This window comes from Dendrobium catenatum, unplaced genomic scaffold, assembly GCF_001605985.2.
Source record: "Dendrobium catenatum unplaced genomic scaffold, ASM160598v2 fragScaff_scaffold_315, whole genome shotgun sequence".
NCBI classification, from domain to species: domain Eukaryota; kingdom Viridiplantae; phylum Streptophyta; class Magnoliopsida; order Asparagales; family Orchidaceae; genus Dendrobium; species Dendrobium catenatum.
Window position 1 is genome coordinate 1,077,785 of NW_021318777.1, and position 21,330 is coordinate 1,099,114.

General features: G+C 35.9%; 2 protein-coding genes across 2 annotated transcripts; one reads left to right on the plus strand and one right to left on the minus strand.

Annotated features, from left to right (window-relative positions):
* Nucleotides 1-934: 934 nt before the first annotated feature.
* LOC110102937 (probably inactive receptor-like protein kinase At2g46850) lies at nucleotides 935-14,041 on the plus strand. The gene is made up of 3 exons (XM_020831459.2): nucleotides 935-2,030; nucleotides 11,754-11,834; nucleotides 12,734-14,041. Exons 1-3 carry the CDS (start codon nucleotides 941-943, stop codon nucleotides 13,780-13,782), a joined length of 2,220 nt encoding a protein of 739 aa, XP_020687118.2. The 5' UTR covers nucleotides 935-940; the 3' UTR covers nucleotides 13,783-14,041.
* A 2,365-nt stretch (nucleotides 14,042-16,406) lies between these two features.
* Nucleotides 16,407-18,741, minus strand: LOC110102940 (peroxidase 5). Its single transcript, XM_020831463.2, has 4 exons — nucleotides 18,208-18,741; nucleotides 17,850-18,041; nucleotides 17,582-17,747; nucleotides 16,407-16,873 (listed from the first exon to the last, which is right to left on the minus strand). The coding sequence occupies exons 1-4, from the start codon at nucleotides 18,418-18,420 to the stop codon at nucleotides 16,464-16,466; spliced, it is 981 nt and encodes a 326-aa protein (XP_020687122.2). The 5' UTR covers nucleotides 18,421-18,741; the 3' UTR covers nucleotides 16,407-16,463.
* Nucleotides 18,742-21,330: the final 2,589 nt, after the last annotated feature.

The following is a 21,330-nucleotide window of genomic DNA, read 5'->3' on the forward strand; positions in this document are numbered from 1 at the left end:
ATACATCACGTCAACCGATGCATGATACACTGATGATGTGACGTGTTCGAACACCGCACAGAATAATCACTCATGGAGAAGTGATAGCTCGTGGTGTTTCCACTTAACACCATTGAATTGAAATCTGTAATCTATAAAAAATGTTCGATGAATTAAAAAAAAGACTCAAATTTTAGCTCTTTTCTTGACATTTTGGTTTAGTGAAGAATGTTATTTCTGGTGGAAGATGATCTTTACCTGATGCTTTAAATAATTTTGTTTCTTTAAATGTTGTTAATATTCCAATTCAAGATTCTTCTCGATCTTGTATTGCTTGGAATGGGGTGATGTTTCCTAATTTTAAAAGATTGCATTTTGATTTTATTATGATTTTTCTAAGATTAATTGGTGTTCTTATGTTTGGCAATTGGCATATGAGGTTTGCGTTGCATTACTCTTGCTATGCCTGGATGACTGTTTTAAATGTATTTAAAACAACAATATTCTTCTCAAAAGGAATGGAAATATTTCTTTGATTTTTTTGTTATAATTCTATTGAATCTTGATACGTTATAAAAAATCACATTGATCTGATATGAATTTCGAGACATGAATTTGAAACTATCAAAATTCAATTTATGATCATATGAACACCGATTTCTACAAACTTATAGTCAAACTGAACGTTTCGACTAGACGAATCCGATCACACTAAAATCGGTCTAATCCAAGTTCAAATAGACTCGAATCAAAAGTCTGAAGCTTATTTGAAAATTTAATGAGAAGTTATTATGATTCACTGAGGGAAAAAAAAGGACTTAGTATTTGAGTTCTTGATTGTAAAGAAAATTAGAAAAAAAAAAAATAAACTGTGAAATCTTATATGATTAGACAAATCCTATGCAGATTCTCTCAAAAGAATTTTCATTCAAAGTTTAGTGCTATTTCGAGAGGTCTATTAATGATCCGTATGGTTAATTTAATTAACAACGCAGAACTCAGTCATCATCTTCGAGACCTCAAACGCTCTTCCAAATTCCAAAAAAATAAAATAAATACAAAAATCCCCCGTCCGACATGCTCCCACTGCGCTCCCGCACACCCAGGCTTCGTCCCCGAAACCCGTTCCGCTTCTCCTCCTCCCAACGCCGCATCTCCCCTCTCCGGACGCCAACTCTCCGCCTCCCGAAGTTCGTACACTTCCTCCCCCCTTCTCAAAATCCCCTCCTTTCTCCTCCCCACATGGCCTCGTTTGTCCATGGATCCCATTTCCGTCTCCCTCTTCCTCCACCTCCTCCTCGTCGCGCACCATCTCGCCGCCGCCGACGTGAGTGATGCTCTCTTCAACAACCGCTGCAAGGAGCTCTGCGGCGATCTGTCCCTTCCTTACCCTTTCCACCTCAACTCATCCTGCGGTCCCCAAGTCGACGCATTTCGCCTCACCTGCACCCACAACTCCTCCTTATACCTGACCCTAGGCCCCACCGAGCTACGCATCATCGCCTTCCTTACTTCTGATTCAATCCTCCTCGACTACTCCAAATCGAAGTCCAACTCCAACTCCAACTCCACATCCCCTTGCGACCGCTGGTACGCTGATCTGAATGACACTGCTGGGGTTCTCAATCGAAACCCCTTCGTTGCCGTCACACCATACAACGTGCTTCGCCTGTACGATTGCGATGATTCGTCGGTGTGTAGGTCTGGGTGCGAAAGGGTGGGAGGGTGTGAGGGGACTGGTGGAGTGTATCAGGGATGCTGTTATCCGCTTTCGGATGGGAGCGTGTGGAAGGCGGGGGAGGGGTTTGGAGTATTTGGCGAGTATGGGTGTCGAGGGTTTTCGAGCTGGGTTGAGAAGAGGGGATTGGTTGGGAATGCGAGGAGAGGGATTGAGGTTGAGTGGGCGGTGCCGAGGAAGTTGTTGGAGGATGTGGCTTGTGCGGACGGCGCTGTAATGGTGAATTCAACTGTAGTTAAGAAAGGGTATCGGTGTGCTTGCGGACCTGGGCTTGTTGGTGATGGTTTTGCACGGGGGATTGGCTGTTTCAAAGGTGATTTTCTGTGCCTTTTAGTAAGTTTACTTTGTTTTTTTGCGAATCGAGAGTCTTTATTTGGATTTTAGGCCCTTGATGTGTGCACACTACGTTTGATATTGGTTTTAGAGATTTAGAAGTTGCATATAATTTTGTCTGTTAAGTTTTTTTTTTTTCTTTTCTGTTTTTGTTACTCTTTAATAGAAGACCGGGCTTCTTAAATCTGTTGGGATTAAACTAACGGTTGTTGTAGATCAAATTGGTCTGCCTTGTTCATCCAAAGTTTGGTTAATGGTGGGCAACTAAGTGAGGATTCTGACGGCCATTTTTTGGCTGACCATTGATTACTTGAACAAGTATTTTTTGATGTTGACATAAATCTAAGCTTCAAAATGTGATATTGAAGTACAAGTCATTAGATGTGCCAAATGCCTCTTTATATTTTTAAAAGTGAAACAATCAACTCCCAATATCAAAATCTTAGGCCCATCTATTTGCACTGTTATTGTCATGAGTCATGACAATTGGACCTAAATTTAAAACTAAAGAACTAGTGGTCAATGCATTGATAAACTCTCTAGTAAGGACTTATTCTTCCATTGCCTAAGTGATTAAAAACCCTCACTTGGAGGTTTATTAATAGGGGCTGAAGTGATGCAGCAGTTTTTTTTTTACCATCTATTTTATTTATATTTTAAGTATTATCTTCTTTTTATTTACTTGTCATTTTTCTTCCTAGTTGTCCTTGGGGCATAATTTGTTAGGTTTTAAGTATTAATAGGTGTGCTTTGTAGGAGAAGTCGGTAGCTTATTTCTTGGTTTAATTGAATATTCCTTGGGGTTTTTCCCCGTTTTCCTTTGTTTTCATTGAGCTCTTTAGAAGAATGACTATTTTTTCTCTCTTCCTCACACTTGTTCATTTTCTCACACATTAGCTAGTGATAAAGCTTAGAGTACTCGGTAATGGTCGGTGGTATGGAGGATAGACATGTAGATAAAGATGTTATTTTGGCCCTTCGAGCAACCATCATAGCTTTAGAGAAGAAGCTTGATGCCCGTTTTGTTGACAATCGGATGATCCACAATATTAAGAGTAGAAAAATCACCATCGCTCAACTTTGGGAAGTAATGCTTGATCGAAATGCTCATCGCTTGTGAACTCACATCTCAATAATTGACCTTGCAATGAAGATACTTCGTTGCCTTAAGACTTCACAACCTACCAACCTTGATCACAAACTCATTGCTTTGAAATGTTGTGACCTTTCAACCTCACCACCTTGAGATCTCATTGCCTCATGACTTTGCCAACACTTGAACCTGCCCCTTGGAGACCTCATTCCATATTGAATTTGTTGTCTCTCGAACTCATGCCTCGGCATAGACCTCACAACCTCATGTTCTAATGATTTCATTGCTTCATGGTTCCTCGTGATCTACTAAACTCCACCTTCTTGTTTCGCTACTTATGATACATGGATCAATGATCTTGCCAACCCATCCAACTCCTTTGGCCCTAATAGACCAACTTCGACAATGCATAAGCAACATGCTTGTGTCCCAACCTCCAAATCTATTGCAAGTTTAACAAGGTGATCAGTTTGATGAACAGTTAGACAAAGATATCATGAAGCCACAACCCTTCTCAGTTGAGTACCATCTATTGCCTAACTCGGGCAATCCTAAGTTCTTTGTTCTCAAAGGCACCACTAGCCATAACATCGGAAATCATAATGAGCTCGACAATGAGCTCGGGGAAACATCTTTTTGCCTTCAGAAAGAGATGAGAGAGAAGTTTTCTTACAAGTTTATTTTAGCCATGTCTTAGAAATGTAATCCATATTTAGCAGATCCCTGCACTATTGAACCAAACATTGGAATTGTGCCTGTTTGGTGCAACTCAAACACTTTTGTTAGCTTTACTTAGTCTAGCAAAGTTGTTTTCGGAGATTTCTTGGCAAATCTCTTCACTATTGATCCAAACATTGGAATTGTTCTTGTTAGGTGAAACTTAACTACTTCTATATGCTTTGCTCAGATTAGTACAATTGTTGTCAGAGATTTCTACACATAATTCTAGGATTTTTGCAAAGATGTATGCATACGAAACTCTCCATTTGCTACCTCTTTACCAGGAAATCTTGGATTATCAATATCACCTTCTAGACTTTCAAGTCTTTAGCAATTTGAAATTGACTTAAACAAAACATTTGGAGGGCCAGCAAGTAGCAAGTTGGTTTGTTTCAAAGGGCAATCTGCTTCATTTAATAGTACAAGCGATTCAACCACTTTTAAAGGTATTTACCTTGAGAAACTAGGAAATTGGTTATAACTTAGTATGAGGCCTCACCCAAATGGCTCAAATTGTATCTTCTTGCAAGATTAAGCAAGTAAGGTTTAGTTAGCTATAGTTCCATGATAGTAAATATTTCAAATAAATCCTAACAAAGACAGAGAAAAACATCAAACGATTCACTCAAAATCTGATGGAAAACTCTCAAGACAGTAATTTTATTGCAAAAAAGAGAACTAACGGGAACAACAAAAGCAATGATACAATTGATCCTCAATTCGAGAGGAGGATCATTCTCTTCCAATCTCTAGATAACTCTAGAGCCCCATACACCAAGAAGAAACTCTCAAGAGAACAATAATCAAGCATAACCCTAACTCTCAACACCCCCTACTATTGAATACAACAATTTCCCAAATCAATTTCTAATTCAAATTTCCCTCTCATGCCTTAACTGCCCCCCTCTTTCCCTGTTTGGCCCCTAGCTCCCCCCCCCCTTCTCTAATTGGCCCTTAGCGGGCCCTCCTTGGATTGGCAGCAACTTTTGGAAGGAAGGGCCGGTTCAATTCCGGTTGAACCGGCCTAACATTCCAGTCCAAGGATCAAGGAGGGACATTGGATTTTAATGAGCCAAGTACTTTTCTTAAAATAAGTAATAATGTTTATTATGATTCTGCATTTTGAGTAATGAGTTTGGCATTTCATCCAAAATTCACTAGTAATGGGTACTTTTTGTTTCATTTAATTATGATAAGTAGCAAATAACAAGCTATTATGGAAGGTTATCATGTAACTTTGATGTGGATTGTGATTCTTCGAATGTTATTGTTGAGCCGTGCAAATATCAAATTGTTATTTCAGAGTTCACTATTGATGGTTCTTTATCAACATTTACTACCTCTTCTAAAGTAAGAAGGATATTCACTATGGAACTTCTATATTCAGAACATCGTGCGAGACAAGTTCTTTGTGGATTTGAAGAAGTCTATTTATGCTTTATGATGGAAGACGGTAGGAATGATTGAGATCCATTCAATATCACATAGAATAAAAGCCCTTACATGGTTTGATGTGAATAATATACCAAGTTCAAGTGAGATAAATGATCTTAGTCTTTGACGGAACTACCTCAATTCCAAAAGGCAATCCTTTTTCTGATGATAATCAATCGTAGGCTTAGATTTGGGCCTTGGATCTTAGAATCCATGGCGCAGCTACAACTTTGACTTGGAATGGTCATCTTACTTATTTTGTGTAGATGTTGGATATGAAGTATGTAGACAATGTTGAGCACGAATGATAGAATTCAACCGCCCAGCATTTAAAAATTTTTTTGATCGAAGATTAAAGATTAGTTGCAAATGATATATACAAAATTTTATCCAAAAATATTTCCAAACAGTAAAATGAAATTACTGTTTTCTTTACTGAAAGAATAATTTCAAATTAGAGAAACATAACCAGGAAAAATGAAACAAAGAATGCAATAGAATTACGTGGTTCGAGTTCTTGCGAACTCTACATCCACGGGGCAACCTCGATCATCTTTCTTTATTCAAATATGAGTGAAAAATGGATACAATAATTATATAATCAGAAAACAACAAATATTCGAAAACACAATCTAAAAAAATTGCTAAAAACAAAATATGCTATCTAACAGATCTTATACATATCTATAAAATTGCTATAACAGTATACAATGCCTCCACCTCAATCTTTCATCAACTCTTTAAAAGTAATACAAGAAGCTTAAGAAGAATAGCAGGAACCGAGAAATGCCAGAGAATAGGGAAAAAAACCCAAATTGAAACTTGCTTCAATGTAATCGTACTTTCTTATGAAAATAGGAAAGATATTATCTGCATGTAAGCAAATAACCAAGCATTACAAAAGGATAAAGCCTTACGGTCTAATTTTAAGCTTTCAACCGACAACCCCTTCCGGTTGTCTTTCTCGGAGAAGAAAGAATAATAGCAAGAGAGACGAGAGAGAAACCACTCTCTTCAACACACACAAGAAATCCTCCAGATTTCTTAACTCTCTCTTATTCCTCCTCACCCAAGAAGCTACAGACCAAAACCCTAACCCTCTTTCGGCTCCCAGCTCTCAAACTCGAAAAAATAGAGAGAATGATTATCTCACAACTCTTCCACAACTCTTCCACAACTCTTCAAGGCACCTGAGATCTTTATATAGGGAAACGACATAACAACCCCCATACGCAAGAAATGAAAGAAAGAGGATAGGGATAATAATGCCAGTTAGTTAATTAATTTAATTAACTGTGTAATTAAATTAATCAACCCAAATTTATTTAAACCACTTATATCAATTCTCCACCTTGGTTTACAATAAAACAGAGGAATAAAAGTAATTGCCCAAAACTCCAAACCATTATTAGCACAGATTTAACAGATTTAGACAATGTCTAAATTTGTTAAGAGAAACAACCTTTGAAGCCATGTCAGTAGGATTGTCATCTATAGAAATCTTAATAAGCTTTACAACACCTGAATTTACCAAATTACAAATGAAATGGTACCGAACATCCACATGCTTGGTTCTTTCATGACAAACTGGATTTTTACACAAATGTAAAGCACTTTGACTATCTGTAAAAACAGTAATAACATTGTGAAAAATACCAAGCTCACTAAGTAAACCTTGTAACCAGATAGACTATTTCATAGCCTCAGTAGCTACATTATACTCAACTTCTGTTGATGATAAAACAACAATAGATTGCAAGTGAGATTTCCAACTGATAGGACCACCACATAAAACAAACACATAATCGGTAGTAGATCTCCTCTTATCTAAATCTCCCGCAAAATCAAAATCAACAAAACCAATAACATCAACATCTTCAGCACTTGATTTATAACAAATTCCCACATCCAAATTTCCTTTAATATACCTTAATAGCCAATTAACAGCTTTCCAATGTTCTAATCCAGGATTAGACATAAATCTACTCAAAACACTAACAGAGAAAGCATAACAGGTCTAGTACAGACCATGGCATACATAAAAGACCCAATGGCGTTGGCATAAGGAATATTTTCCATTTTATCTTTGTCTTCATCTGAATTAGGACACTGAACAACAGAAAGTTTAAAATGACCCCCCAAGAGGTAAATTAACAGCTTTCGAATCAAGCATAGAAAATCTTTTATGGACCTTTAGAAGATTATCCTTTTGAGACGCACAAAAAACGTTTTCTGCGGTCTCTATTTATTTCCATTCCAAGAATTTTCTTAGCTTCATTTAAGTCCTTCATATCAAATTCAGATTTAAGGATATATTTAAGCTTTTGAATTTCAACATTATTCTTACAAGCTAACAACATATCATCCACATAGATTAATAAACAAATAAGATTTTTGTCAGGCAAAAGTTTAAAATAAAAACATCCATCATAACTACTCATTTTAAAACCAATATTATGCATGAATGTATCAAACCGTTTGTATAATTGCCTTGGAGATTGTTTTAATCCATATATAGATTTCTTAAGAAGACAAACAAATTTTCTTTTCCTTTAAAATAAAACCCTCTGGTTGAGCCATCAAGATGTTTTCATCTAATTCTCCATGCAAGAAAGCCGTCTTAACATCAAGTTGCTCTAATTCCTAGTCAAAGAAGGCCACCAAACCCATTAAAATTCGGATAGAAGTATGTTTAATAACAGGAGAGAATATCTCAGAATAGTCAATACCTTCTTTCTGAGTATGTCCTCTGGCAACCAATCTAGCCTTGTATATATTTGGTTCATTCTTGGTGTTTCTTTCTTTAATTTTATAAATCCATTTACAAGAGACAACCTTTTGGTTTTCTTTCTTGTTAATAAGAATCCAAGTATTATTCTTAATTAGAGAATTATATTCATCTTGCATAGCTTTAATCCAATATTCTGAATCTTTACAAGATATAACTTCTTTGTAACTTAAATGTTCAAAATCTTTATATTCAAGTGCTGATAACAGAGCATATTCAATCAATTCTGCATACCCATATTTTGACGGTGGCTTAATGTTCCTTCTTTCTCTATCATGAGAAAGCAAATAGTCATGGTTGTTTTCAGATACAAGTTCTGGTTCACATTCATGTTCAATAGATTATTGGGGATTTTCAAAACTCATAGTGTTAAAAGGAGGCTCCACCTCAAACTCATAATAATCTTTATTAGAATCAGAATTTTCAGCTGAACTGATTGTAGTATTTTTTGTTTTCAAATTCAGAAATATACAATCTGTTTTCATTGAAAATTATATCTCTGCTAATTATAGTTTTAACACCAGGAGAATTCAAATCCCACACTATATATATCCTTTGACACCTATAGGATAACCAAGAAATACACATTTAAAGGATCTAGGTTTTAACTTACCTTTATTCTGATGAGGGTAAGCAATACATCCAAAAACTGTCAAATGTGTCAAACTAGGTTGTTTACCAATCCATAATTCTTATGGAGTTTTAAAATCAATAGCATTAGAAGGAGTTCTATTTACCAGAAAGCAAGCAGTAGAAAGTGCTTCACCCCAAAAGAATTTAGACAAACTAGAACTGAAAAGAAAGCATCTATCTCTATCTAATAGAGTTCTGTTCATTCTTTCTGCAAGGCCATTTTACTGAAGAGTATGGCTAACGGTTTTATGTCTAACAAATCCAGAATCAGAACAAAACTTGTTAAAGCTTTCATTACAAAATTCTAACCCATTATCAGTTTCAAAACTTAAGTTTTATATTTTTCTGATCCTTCACCATTGATTTCCATTCAAGAAACTCAGAGAATCTTTCATCTTTAGATTTTAATAAGAATATCCAAATTTTTCTAGAATGATCATCAATGAAAGAAAGAAAATACCGATTTCCGCCATGTGTAGCAACTCTAGCAAGGCACCCGAGATCTTTATATAGGGAAATGACATAACAGCCCCCATACGCAAGAAATGAAAGAAAGAGGATAAGGATAATAAAGCCAGTTAGTCAATTAATTTAATTAACTGTGTAATTAAATTAATCAACCCAAATTTATTTAAACCACTTATATCAAAGTATATGAGGAAGTTGATTTGATTTCAAAGGGAGGAAACTATGGATGCCATGCTTACGAGGGTTCTTACCCTTACCGTCCCACGCTTCAAGCTTGTTTGACAAAATGCCAAACACTTTTGACATCTATGAAGACATTCTTAAGTTATATGTCGGTGGATTGCCACTTCTAGATGTACCTTAGGTGTAGGTCCTCATCCAGGTGAACAAAGCTAAGGCTTGTTGGCATCCAAGAGTGTCTACCACTGTGGGGCCAGTGTTCTCAAATTAAACTTTCAGTCTTCTTCTTTTGAATGAAGAAATTCTCGAAAATGATTGTGCGGCTGGTGTAACACCACTTGTATTGGTTGATAATTAGCCTAAGATAATCATTGTAAGCCTATGAATACCCTCAATCGGGGAGTATGAGGTCTTTATGAAATGAGCAAATTTTTTCATTGGCTTGTGTATTGCATATTTTTCTTTCTTATGGGAGTGTGAACAACTCAAAATTTTCAATTAGGATTTGTGATCCCATCATTGGAGCTGTTGCTTGTCTTGTCTTGTTCAGCTGATTTCATTGGGATTTTCTTCCAAAGATTTTCATACTATCAATTTCATCCAAGAAAATTCTTTGTCGACTGAAGATTACATAATCTGTCTCGATATAAACTATTTAGTGTACATGTGCTTGAGTTATTTCAGCATTAGAATTTCCTTGCACCAGCCTTGTTATGTCCAAAGTAGATTATTCTTTATTTGCCTTTCATTTTAGGTCTCAAGAACTCAAATTAATTTTTTTAGTAGCGTCAAACTGACCATATCAAACCCTGTAAGCAACTAAGAGATAAATAGCACATCAAGATTCAAGAACAATAACCTATGGAAACAAGTGGAATCATTAAAATAGATGCTTTTCATTCCAATGGGGATAGTCCGCATAATTGGTTTGTCAAGGTTGATCAGTTAAGTTAGTGTCACAATCTATACGATGTGCAACATTTTATAATTGTCATGGTGTATATGGATGGTCCAGCACTGTTACTCCCAGGAAATTTCGAACAAATAGTTACTAATATTTTTTCCATTCTTTGGAGATCATCAAATATCCTCTTGGATGATTAAACCCACTCTAGTGCACACAACAACATCACAAATATAGTTGTTGGAGTTAAAGAGGAGTCAAATGTGCAACATGTTATTGGCAGCTCAATTGGTGCACACCACTGACCTTGGGGATCCACCTGTACAAAAGGTAGCAGTGCTACCAATGCACAAGATTGATCAAATAAAATTGGGTTTAGATGAATTCCCACCACATTTATGGGCGGATTATTTTTTAAGGAGCATGGTGTTAATTTAATTTAGAAATAGGAGCAAAATGTTAAAAAAAATTAAAAAGAAGCAAATTAGCCAAATAATTTGGCACATTCTAAAGAATGCTTTCAAACTAGCAAATCATTTTGTGCATTCTTTAGAATGAGTCAAATAATTTGGCTAGTTCTTTACCATATGCCCAAATCATTTAGTGCATTCACCGCAATCATTTGGTGCATTCACCGCAGTCAGCCGAATTCAAGTCCGAAAATACTGCATTCAATGGAATGCACCAAACAGAATGACGTATTCAATAGAATGCTCCATTCTATTTAGCTAGTTTGCTTTTTTAAAAAAAATTTTAATACTCTGCTCCTATTCCTAATTTAAATTATATATCATGCTCCTATTTATAATATTCTGTTTATGGGCACCAAGGGGTGGACTTGAGGAATTCCTCAAAGTGCATTGTGGGGAAATTTTTTCTTTTGCAACTTTTTGTGGATCCAAAGTATACGAAGGACCCACTTGAGACAGTTTGGCTGAATGGTTGGTTGCATCCTCAACTAGATTGACTTAAGTCCGATCTTGAGGATGAGGTCATTTTAAGAGGGGGGGAGTAATGATGTGGTTATATTTGTAGTTGTTTAGCTGTAATTGTGAGTTGATTAGGAGGATAAGTCTGTAAATGCCCTCAGTTGAGGAGTATGAGGGCATGTTGAAATTAATAATCTATACTTTTTTTGTATATTGTATCTTTTATCCTTTTAAGAGTGATGAATGGCTTCGAATGTTCAATCAGGATCTAGGATACTATTAGCGGCCTTTTTTGCACAGACCTATTTGTGAGAGTTAATACTTAACATTTTAGGGTTTTCAAATAGGATAAGTTTTTTCATCATCGGAAGATTTTCAGTTGTCTTTATGTATGTTGTCCAAGCAGAAAGAAACTAAGGCATTCTTGTTATATCTATATCTATTGATTCTTCTGGACACATCTAAGCTTACTTTTTTCACATTTGTATGTTTAATAATGTCTATATATATTAATCTCCCTGACTGAAATTGTTTTGAGTGAGGCATGTTTACAGCTTGCAGTGATGATGGGCGTTCTGCAAATGGTGATTGTTGTAAAGGAAGGTTCTGCAAAAAGAGAGTTGCCATCCTTGTCGGTATGTAGCATCTATCTGCTGTATAAACTTTGAAACTAGGTTTCTTTCATTATGCATGCTTGCTCATTCTCTATTGCCAGTTTCTAGAGGCATTAAGTACATAATATACAGGTTCAATTACCAAATGATATATAGCATTGTACATCAACATGCAGCTTGTGATAAGCTGACACCTTTTTGTTAAGCTTTATCAATGTAAGCCATGAAGGCTTCTATTTTCATTTCAATATCGCTCTCTTAGTTTTTCGTAATTTATAGTCATGCTCTGCTGTTTTTGTTCGCCTTGTCGTCTCTGGTGTTTTCAGAAAAGCCAGACAGCACAACCCCTGTTGCTTCTAATACTACTATTGCCCAAGTGTTTCATGATCTGCTCATCAATCTTATACTACTACAACAACAACATCAAGCCTTTGTCCCACTATGTGGGGTCGGCTACATGAATCCTTTTTCGCCATTATGTCCTGTTAAAAGTCAAATTCTCATTTAAATCTAATAAAGAAAGATCATTTCTAATATTTCTAACCAAGTCTTTTTAGGTCTATCTCTACCTTTCTTAACATAAGACAAATCTAAAACCTCAACTTTCCTAACCGGGTCATCGGAAGGCCTCCGTTTAATGTGACCAAACCATCTAAGGCGACTCTCTCTAATCTTATCTTCCACTGGAGCTACTCCAACCTTTTCACGTATATGCTCATTTCGTATTCTATCTCTAAGGGTAAAGCCACTCATCCACCTAAGCATCCTCATCTCTGCTCATCAATCTTATGATTTCCTTAATTTTGCTGTTTCAATATTTCATAGGTTTTTTATTTGATTGCCTTCTTCTTTCATTGCAATTGTCTAGATCCTGTAATTGGACTAACATGAGTCCTTTCATCCGATCCTTTATCAAATAGGGGCTATCATTTCCGCAATATTTATTGCCGGAGCATTGGCAATTTGTTTCCTTGTAAAGGTTCCAGTTAATAGAAGCAAAGATCACCATCACCAAGCCTGTCTCCCGAAGATCCTTGGAAAAGCTTGCAGGACTCGACTATTCACGTATCAGGAACTCAATGATGCGACCAAGGGATTCGACCACGAACAGCAGCTCATCAGTATAGTTGATGGGACCATCCAAATGGGAGTTATTGATGACGGATCTCTTGTGGCTGTGCAGAAAGTGAACTGCGAAAATGAACAGAACCTCAGGCAGGTTTGGGAGATTATAGAGATTCTCTCCCAGGTTTCACACAAGAATATTGCCAGAATAATCGGATGCTGTATAAGCTCTAACTACTCATTGCTTCTGGTCCATGAATTTTTCTCACATGGAACACTAGAGGAGCACCTCCAACGGCATAGAGGACATGGTCTTTGCTGGTACCACAGAATTAACATTGCTATTGAAGTTGCAAGTGCTCTGTCTTTCCTTCAAAGTGAGATCACCCCTCCTATCAACCTTCATGATCTCAAATCCAGCGAAATATTTATTGATGCAGAATATTCCATCAAAATTGCAAGTTATAAGTTTCTCAACTCCCCAATTTGCAATGAATCCTGTTCTTATGCAGTTTCTCATGATGCACAAATGGTCTACAACTTTGGTCTCATATTGCTGGAGCTTATAACAGGTTCAAGAAAGGAACATCTTCTAGAGCTAACCTTGTTGAAAATTAAGGATGGAAGGCTTCATGAAATTGTGGATCCTCAACTTAGATTTGGTGAACAGTTGCCAGTTCAATGCGAACAAATAGAAAGGATGGCTATATTCGCATTGCAGTGCTTGGCAAGAAGGGTAGCTGAAAGTGTTTCTATGGTTACAGTTGCTAAAGATTTTATTCGGAGCACTCATGATGGCATGGATGATTGTGGCAAGAGGGAGCCCATTCTTGAGGTGACCTTTTCAAATTCGAGCCTTCTTCAGATGATATCCATGTCACCAGACACCATTCATGTGCCTTGAAAAGATTTTCTTGATTCCTAAATATTCTCTGTTTAACATTGAAATATGAAGAAGAATGACCTGTTTTGTGGAGCATGAGAAGTAGTAACGATTAAATGCTGCTAGCCCTTATGTAACCAAAAAAAAAAAAAAAAAAGCCTACATATAGAGGTATTGGGCAGCAAGTTTTGTAGAATTAGTATTTTGTTAACTGTTCAATGTGTTGCATCTGTTGTGACGAGCTTTTTTGGTGGGGAAATCTATCTGTTTTCCAATCTCATCCCATCTCTCGTGGAATTTTTTTTTCTTCACATTTTCATTTTTGTCTGCCATTTCATGACTTTCTAAAAGTAATTCTTGACATGTTATGTTTTTTTTTTTTATATATGTATTCTATTATTGCTTTACGACAAGATTTGCATTTGCATTTAAACATATATTTATGAAAATAAAAAATAAAAATGATCTTATCCCTTTGCCCTCAAATTATTCTTCCAGATGTATGTTCCTCAGGCACAAGGCTTTGATCCTTTTCTTGAGCTCCTGATTCCTCTTTGTGAGCTCATTTATTGTCTCCAATTGCCGAAGGATCTTTATTTGTTGATATGAAAAAAGTTTGTGTATGCAATGTGTATAAGTTTGTCGTAATTTGCCTAAATATCTCAAAGAAAGCTTGGTTAATATGGTTGCAAAGAGAAGGTAAATAAGGCTCTTACAATGACAGATATTCAAATGAAAAGTTGATATGAAATAAGGCTTAAAGGGGGTGAAAGATTCAAAACTTAACCTTAGAAAAGAGAAAAGCGTGTTATACCTTAGAATCAAATGTGGAAGAATTGTTTATTTTAATTTTTTTTAATTATTTTTCAGGGTTTATATAAATTATCAGTATAAGTCAATCAATCTAGTGGAAAAAATTAAAATCATATGCATCAAAATATTTACTATATTAATTTTGTCAAAATTATATATACAATAGTTGGAAGATCAGGACAATCACTAATATATCAATAGCTAATGACTACAAAAGAATTAAAGAAAATACAAAACAAAATTAAGAAAAAAAAAAACATAAAGATTTCAATCTGTCTCATTGTTCACGATCTTGATCCCTTTCCTGACCTGAATTAGTAAAATTCACATAATGAGATAAAAAAAGTCTAGCGGTAGCTTAAATTTACTAATGTTTCAATCGAAGATTTAAGAAATAATATGTATGCTCATATCAATCAATAAATTCAATATCATCAATGATCAGTCACTACTTGTATGATTCAATATGATCAATAATAAAAATCATAAATCATTATACTTAAATTCGTAAATCAACATATGTACAAGACTATAAATGCATTGATAATCAATAATAATAATATGTATTTGTATCAGTAGGATAATGAAAGCAGTAGAACACAAATCTTTCAACAATCTTTAAGTGTCGTCGCCCTCTATCTGTCGGCGTAATCGATTATATGTTACAGACTACAACCGGGATAACATCATAAACTATTTTTAAAGACAAGCTCATCGATCCACCCTCCTATGTAGGGTATTATATTTTAACAACCAACCCGTATTATAATGTTAGCAGTCAACCTTTTTTGCTTATGTAGATGCCCCACTAATTTTATATTAATTATGTCATTATCACTGTGCAAGACAATATCATATATAAAATTTAACAAAATGCTCAAATTTATATAAGACGAAAATATCTATATAATATCCTATAACATCAAAAAATGACAACTTATAATTTACATAATGAAATTCAATAATATTAAAGTCAAAATATCTATAATACTCATATATATTATATACAAAAATTTGCAAGGTAAAAACTCGATAATTAGGAGAAATGTATTTTAGTGATTTAGGAGAGGAAAAATTCGTCAAACTCAAAATTATTGAAAACTAAAATGAGAGTTGTACTAGTTGCAATAATTAGAAGAAATCTCTGAATAGAATCAATAGATGGAAACATCTCGAAATTGTCTTTCCTCTCTCCTCTTTCTCTCTTTCCCTCTCTTCCTTTATCGACAAGCTGGAGCCTCCACGTTGTTGAGGGAAATGCTTAGGTATATATATTGTTAGTTGCATAGCGCCGAAGTGCTCATACACATCACTGTATGTCGAATCTATAATTACTGTAGAACAGAGACTTAAACGTCATAGCGGCATTTATTGGCGTCGCCGTGCTTTCAAATATAGCATCATAGCACTATAAAATACTGAGCCGAAGTGCTCTAGTTCAAACAGAAATTCAAATTTTGATATTTTTTCAATTTTAAAATATTTTTTATACATTGGGATTGTTACAAAGTAAGACTTTGGAAAGTTGGCTAAAGTTCTCAAAAAAATGAAATGTCATGATTATTACCCATAAAGTTAGTACTTGTTCCACTAAGTTTTTGCGTTGTTTAATTATCAGATTCTAAATATAGTAATTAATATTCTAATAAAATTTGTTTATTATATTATGATGTTGAAGCATTCCACTAACAAAATAAGGTATAGGTTCCTGTGATACATTTTCACTGACTTTTGTCCTAATTTTATTATATTATGTTTATATGAAGCATTCCACTAACACTTTTATTACAATTTCAAATGCATAAAATACCATTCAGTCCATGGTACGACGGTTAATAGCACTTACATTTTACTCTTTCAAATGACTTTGTCCTAACTATCCTAATTAATCAGTTAATAACTCTGCAATTAAGCCTAATCTCTCCACCAGTCCCAGTAATCACTCCAAGCTGGCTCAGCTTAAACATGGCACGAGAGAACTGATTTTGCCACATGGAGTTATCGAACGCATTCATCATGACCCGATTAGCCGTCATCGGGTCGGTTAATAGGGCTTCATCGGATGTGAACAGGCCGCGCATCGCCAATACGTTGGAGTAATAGCTCGAGTCGAATGTGTATGAGCTGCGTAGGTTCATTGGAACCACTGCGCTCTTATCGTTGTTCCCTTGTGGGCACTGTTGTTTTAACTGCGTTGCCAATGATGGTTCCAAAGACGGGTCCAACTGATTGGTGGCGCTGAAGTTGTAGAGTCGGTTGCTGATTGTATTGCAGTGGGCCCGACCAATTGTGTGCGCTCCTACGATGATTATAAGATTGAGTAATGCTTAATTTTTTTGGAATATGTATACTTTAGAGTGGGTTTGTAAATGAGTAGAGCTATTGCATAATTGAGTCAAGTTCATTTAATTTATATTGAGCTCAAACTAGCTTGTGCTCAATCATGACCCGAGTGAAAATACAGAAAAACATATTGTTACTGGCAGACAAAAACCGCTGATAGAAAATTCTTATTTCGGCAAAAATTGCTCTGACGGTAATTCGCGCGTGAGAAAATCTATATCGACATAACATTTCCGCTGAAAGATCTATCGTCAGTGAAAGACAAATTTCACCCTAACAAAGCATGTATTATATAACATTTAATTATCAACAAAAAATAATTAATTAGACTAATATAAATGTTGATGTGTTAATTGAAGCTTGGGCTAGACAAACTGTTGCAGACTATGCTGAAGCTTGTGAGCTCAAATTTGAACTCGTGGCTCCATAAGCTTGACTTGTGAGCTCATTATTGAGTCAAATTCGAGCTAGCTCATAAGCCGAATTTTAGCTTGACTCACTTATACTGCTACTTTATGGACATTATTTGATTCAAATTAAGCTATAATAAATTTTAGAAATTTTGAACTGATTAAATATTCTTCCATTATATTAATTTTAAATTAAATCAAAGAAATATTAATCATTGAAAAATTAGAAAAAAGAAAACAGGTGAAATATGGACCTGAGAGCGTGACCATTTCATCCTGAGAAAATCCCTTGTTGGCGAAGCTCTGGGTGAGTTGGCTGAGATTGGAATTTGGACTTGGCAGGTTCGAAAACGTCTCAGACAAAATAGAAACCCTTCCATCTCGTCTTCCTCCAAGCACAGGGTATCCAAACCCACCTGTCTACATCCATGTAGAAAACAAATTATTATAAAATAACTATAAGATAGTAAAATAGTTAATATTAACATTGAATGATAATATATATGCAGATGTGAAGCTTACGAATGCAATGCTATCTCTAGCAGCGAAAGCCAGAATATCAGCACAGGAAACAGTTCCCTTACATGCAGCTTCCAGTCTAGCCTTTACTCTATCGATCACCTCGAAGCCCCTTAAGCTTGGGTTATTCACAGGCGAGTCTTTTTCCGCTTTGTTCGTAGGGGTGGAATCAAGCAGAACAGACCCATCACAGCCCTTCAATTCAATCAAATGTTATTTAATTTTGTTAAAGTTGAATTAATTACTCTTACTACAGAAAAATAAGCTGTTACCGGCGAACAAAATCCACTGAAAAATCCTTATTTTCAATGAAATACCGACGAAAACTGCTCCTTGCGTCAGTGAAAGACAGATTACTCACCCTAACAAAGCAGTCATGGAATTGCATCCTCACAAGTCCAGCAGCAAATCCCACATCATTTCTGAGCGCCATATTAACCTCAGATCTTACAACCATTTCAGCCTGAGGGCAGCTGCTTGAATAGAACCCCATTTGAAGGCCAGCTTCTATGAAGCTACTACCCCAACTCAACAATACAAACATAGCCAAAACCATTTCTTCTTTCCTCTCCATCTCTCTCCCTATCTCAACACCAAAATACTCAAAGCAAAACTATATATATATATTATTATATATCGATCTGATCAATTGCTTGCATGCCCTAAACCTTAAGAACAGTCTTATATATATAAAGAGAGAAAGAGAGTGATAAGAACAGAGATGATCAAAGTTTAATTGGTATGAAATAGCTAGTGATCAAGCTTAATTAGATGTGGAGAACACGGTGGAGATCACGGCTTTGATAGATGAGTGGCCAGTGGCGCCGACTATGGATTCAACGTGATGTACGTTGTTATCTCTGTTTATTGTACGTGGATTATTAATATGATTCTTATAATTAATTGAGCTAATCTTTTTTTTTTCCGGTCGAAACTAAGAGATATATAGTGCTTAGTGGAGGCCACGAATAACGCTGTAAAGAGTTCTGTGGCTCAGAAGAAGAAGAGATAAGATAATTATAGTTGGCTCCCCCTTGCGCGCTCCAATGGCGGCAGTGGTTCAGGCTGATGGAAGCGAAGTTGTTTTTTTGATTGGCCTCGTGCATGCATCCATATCTCCACTTGAGACATCAAGAATATATTTTGTAAGAATAAAAATTTGAGTCAGCAATCAAATTTGATTTAAATAAATTTTATATTCATCATAATATATGTTTAATTAATTAAAATAGATATATATCAATTTTTTATATATATATTGGTATGTGCTAGAAAAATTATAACATTTGATTGACATAATTTTATCTTTTAGTTTGGGCGAAGAACTCATATGTACACAAGCAGATTAATGAAAAGAGTATGAAAGACATGAGAGTTTTTACATAAAAATCGGGGAAGGCGAAATTCCGTAGGGTTGGCTTAGCTAAAATAATTTTTCTATATAGGCATTACCTACATGTATTTATTCATCCTCAAAATTGAAGATAATGAGATTTCAATAATATGAGTGGTTATGACATGGGACTACCGAGGAGGAAAAATCGATTACCTCCTAGAGATATCCAAAATACAAAAGAAATCAAAACAGCCTAGCTATTCTTTTTCTACACTCATTCAAATCTCTAAAAACTGAATACAAGAGAGAAGATAGCCCTCTATTTATATGGTAGCCTCAAGGATTCTTTTGGTTGGAGTTATTATAGAAAATAGATATTACAATAAAACAAAGAAATAATATCTAACACTAGAGGAGATAGGTTTGGTTGGCTGAATTTGTCTGGATATATAGGTCTACCTAGTGTCAGGTTGATAAAGAATATAACAAACTCGATAGGGGATGAAAAGCGTTCGAATGATTCTGTCTGATCAGTGACAACTATCTAGTAGTATTGGTTGGGGGGCAATGGCTCAATGATGATGTGACCTACAACAGTACTAATCTAACATGCAGTCTGACGATAAAGATTGGGCGATGCCAATCAGGTGGTAAATTACAAAAATTATTCAATAATGTAAGTGTTAATATGCGTTTTATTTTTATGTAAATTATGTTTTCAGCAGCTAAGCGTTTTATTTTAATTATTTTTTTTTTGTTTTATATAAATCTCAATTATGAGCATAAAAGTTAATTAAATAGAAGAAATTATAAGTCCAAGAACGAATCGATAACTCCCTTCACACTTCTGTGGATGTACACAATAAATTTGAACCAACAACCAAGTATATCATAGTATTGTCGTATTAGGGGTGTGGTCGCGTGTTGGGTTTGGGTCAAACCTGGAACTGAGCCGGCACTATTCGGGTCAACCCGAACCCGTCCCATGACGACATTCGACTTCGCTCCTTGGAGGACGACAAGACGTTCCCTTCCAGCCGAATCAAATGTTACAACCTTTTGATCAGAAGCAACAATGGGAGTTCGTTCGCTGACCAGCTCCTCGCTCATTCATTGCGGTTCGACTTCACTCCTTGGATGACGTTTTCTTTCGATCGGATAGGAAGTTACAACTTACAACCTTTTGATAGGAAGCAACGACGGGAGTTCGTTCGCTGGCCGGCTTCCCTCTCCTTCATTGTTGTTCGACTTCGCTCCTTGGACGACGACGTTACCTTCCGACCAGATTGGAAGTTACAACCTTTTGATCGTAAGTAACACGCTCGTTGTGACATTGCTGTTTGACTTCGCTCCTTTGACGACGTTCCCTTCCGATCGTAGTAGAAGTTACAACATTTTGATCGGAAGCAATGGCGGGAGTTCGCTCGCAGTGAAGCTCCTTAATTGCTGTTCGACTCGCTCCTTGGAAGAAGTACCCTTCCGATCGGATCAGAAGTTACAACATTTTGATCGGAAGCAACGACGGTAGTTCACTTGTGATGTAGTGGATCGTCGGAAGATGATACCTGCAAGAAGGATTTGGGTTTTCCCAATCCAGGGAAGAAGAGCTCAAAGGCTTCAAAGACTAATATATTTCATTCAATGATCCTCTCTTACAATAGCTTGTATATTTATAGGGTAAAAGGAGTATTCTAGAAACTAGTGGTAACAAACTAAGATAAAGTAATCCTAAGGACTATATAACTAAAGATGTTCCTACATCAACTTGGTTTTGACCCAAAAAAGATAAAGATACAACCATCCAAAGATGATTACGTGAACATCAGCAAAAGGAAGGAAGAAACTACAATGGAACAAACAATCAAAATAAAAGGGGATGACCGAATTAGGGCTTAGGTATTGACGAAACACTGCATTCATCCAAACGGTTGACCCGGACCCTCCAAAGGGCAAGCAACAAGCCAAAAAAAAAAAAAAAAAAAAAACCAAAGACAGGGCATGTTCACACCTGCAGTGCAAGTATCTTTTGCTTTTCTATGAGTATTTGCCTTCAACTCTTGCATCTCAGCAACTAACATGACAGTTTCTAATAGTTCATCCACATTCTCACCGTTAAGAGCGCTTACCTTGACCATTGGGATGTCACCA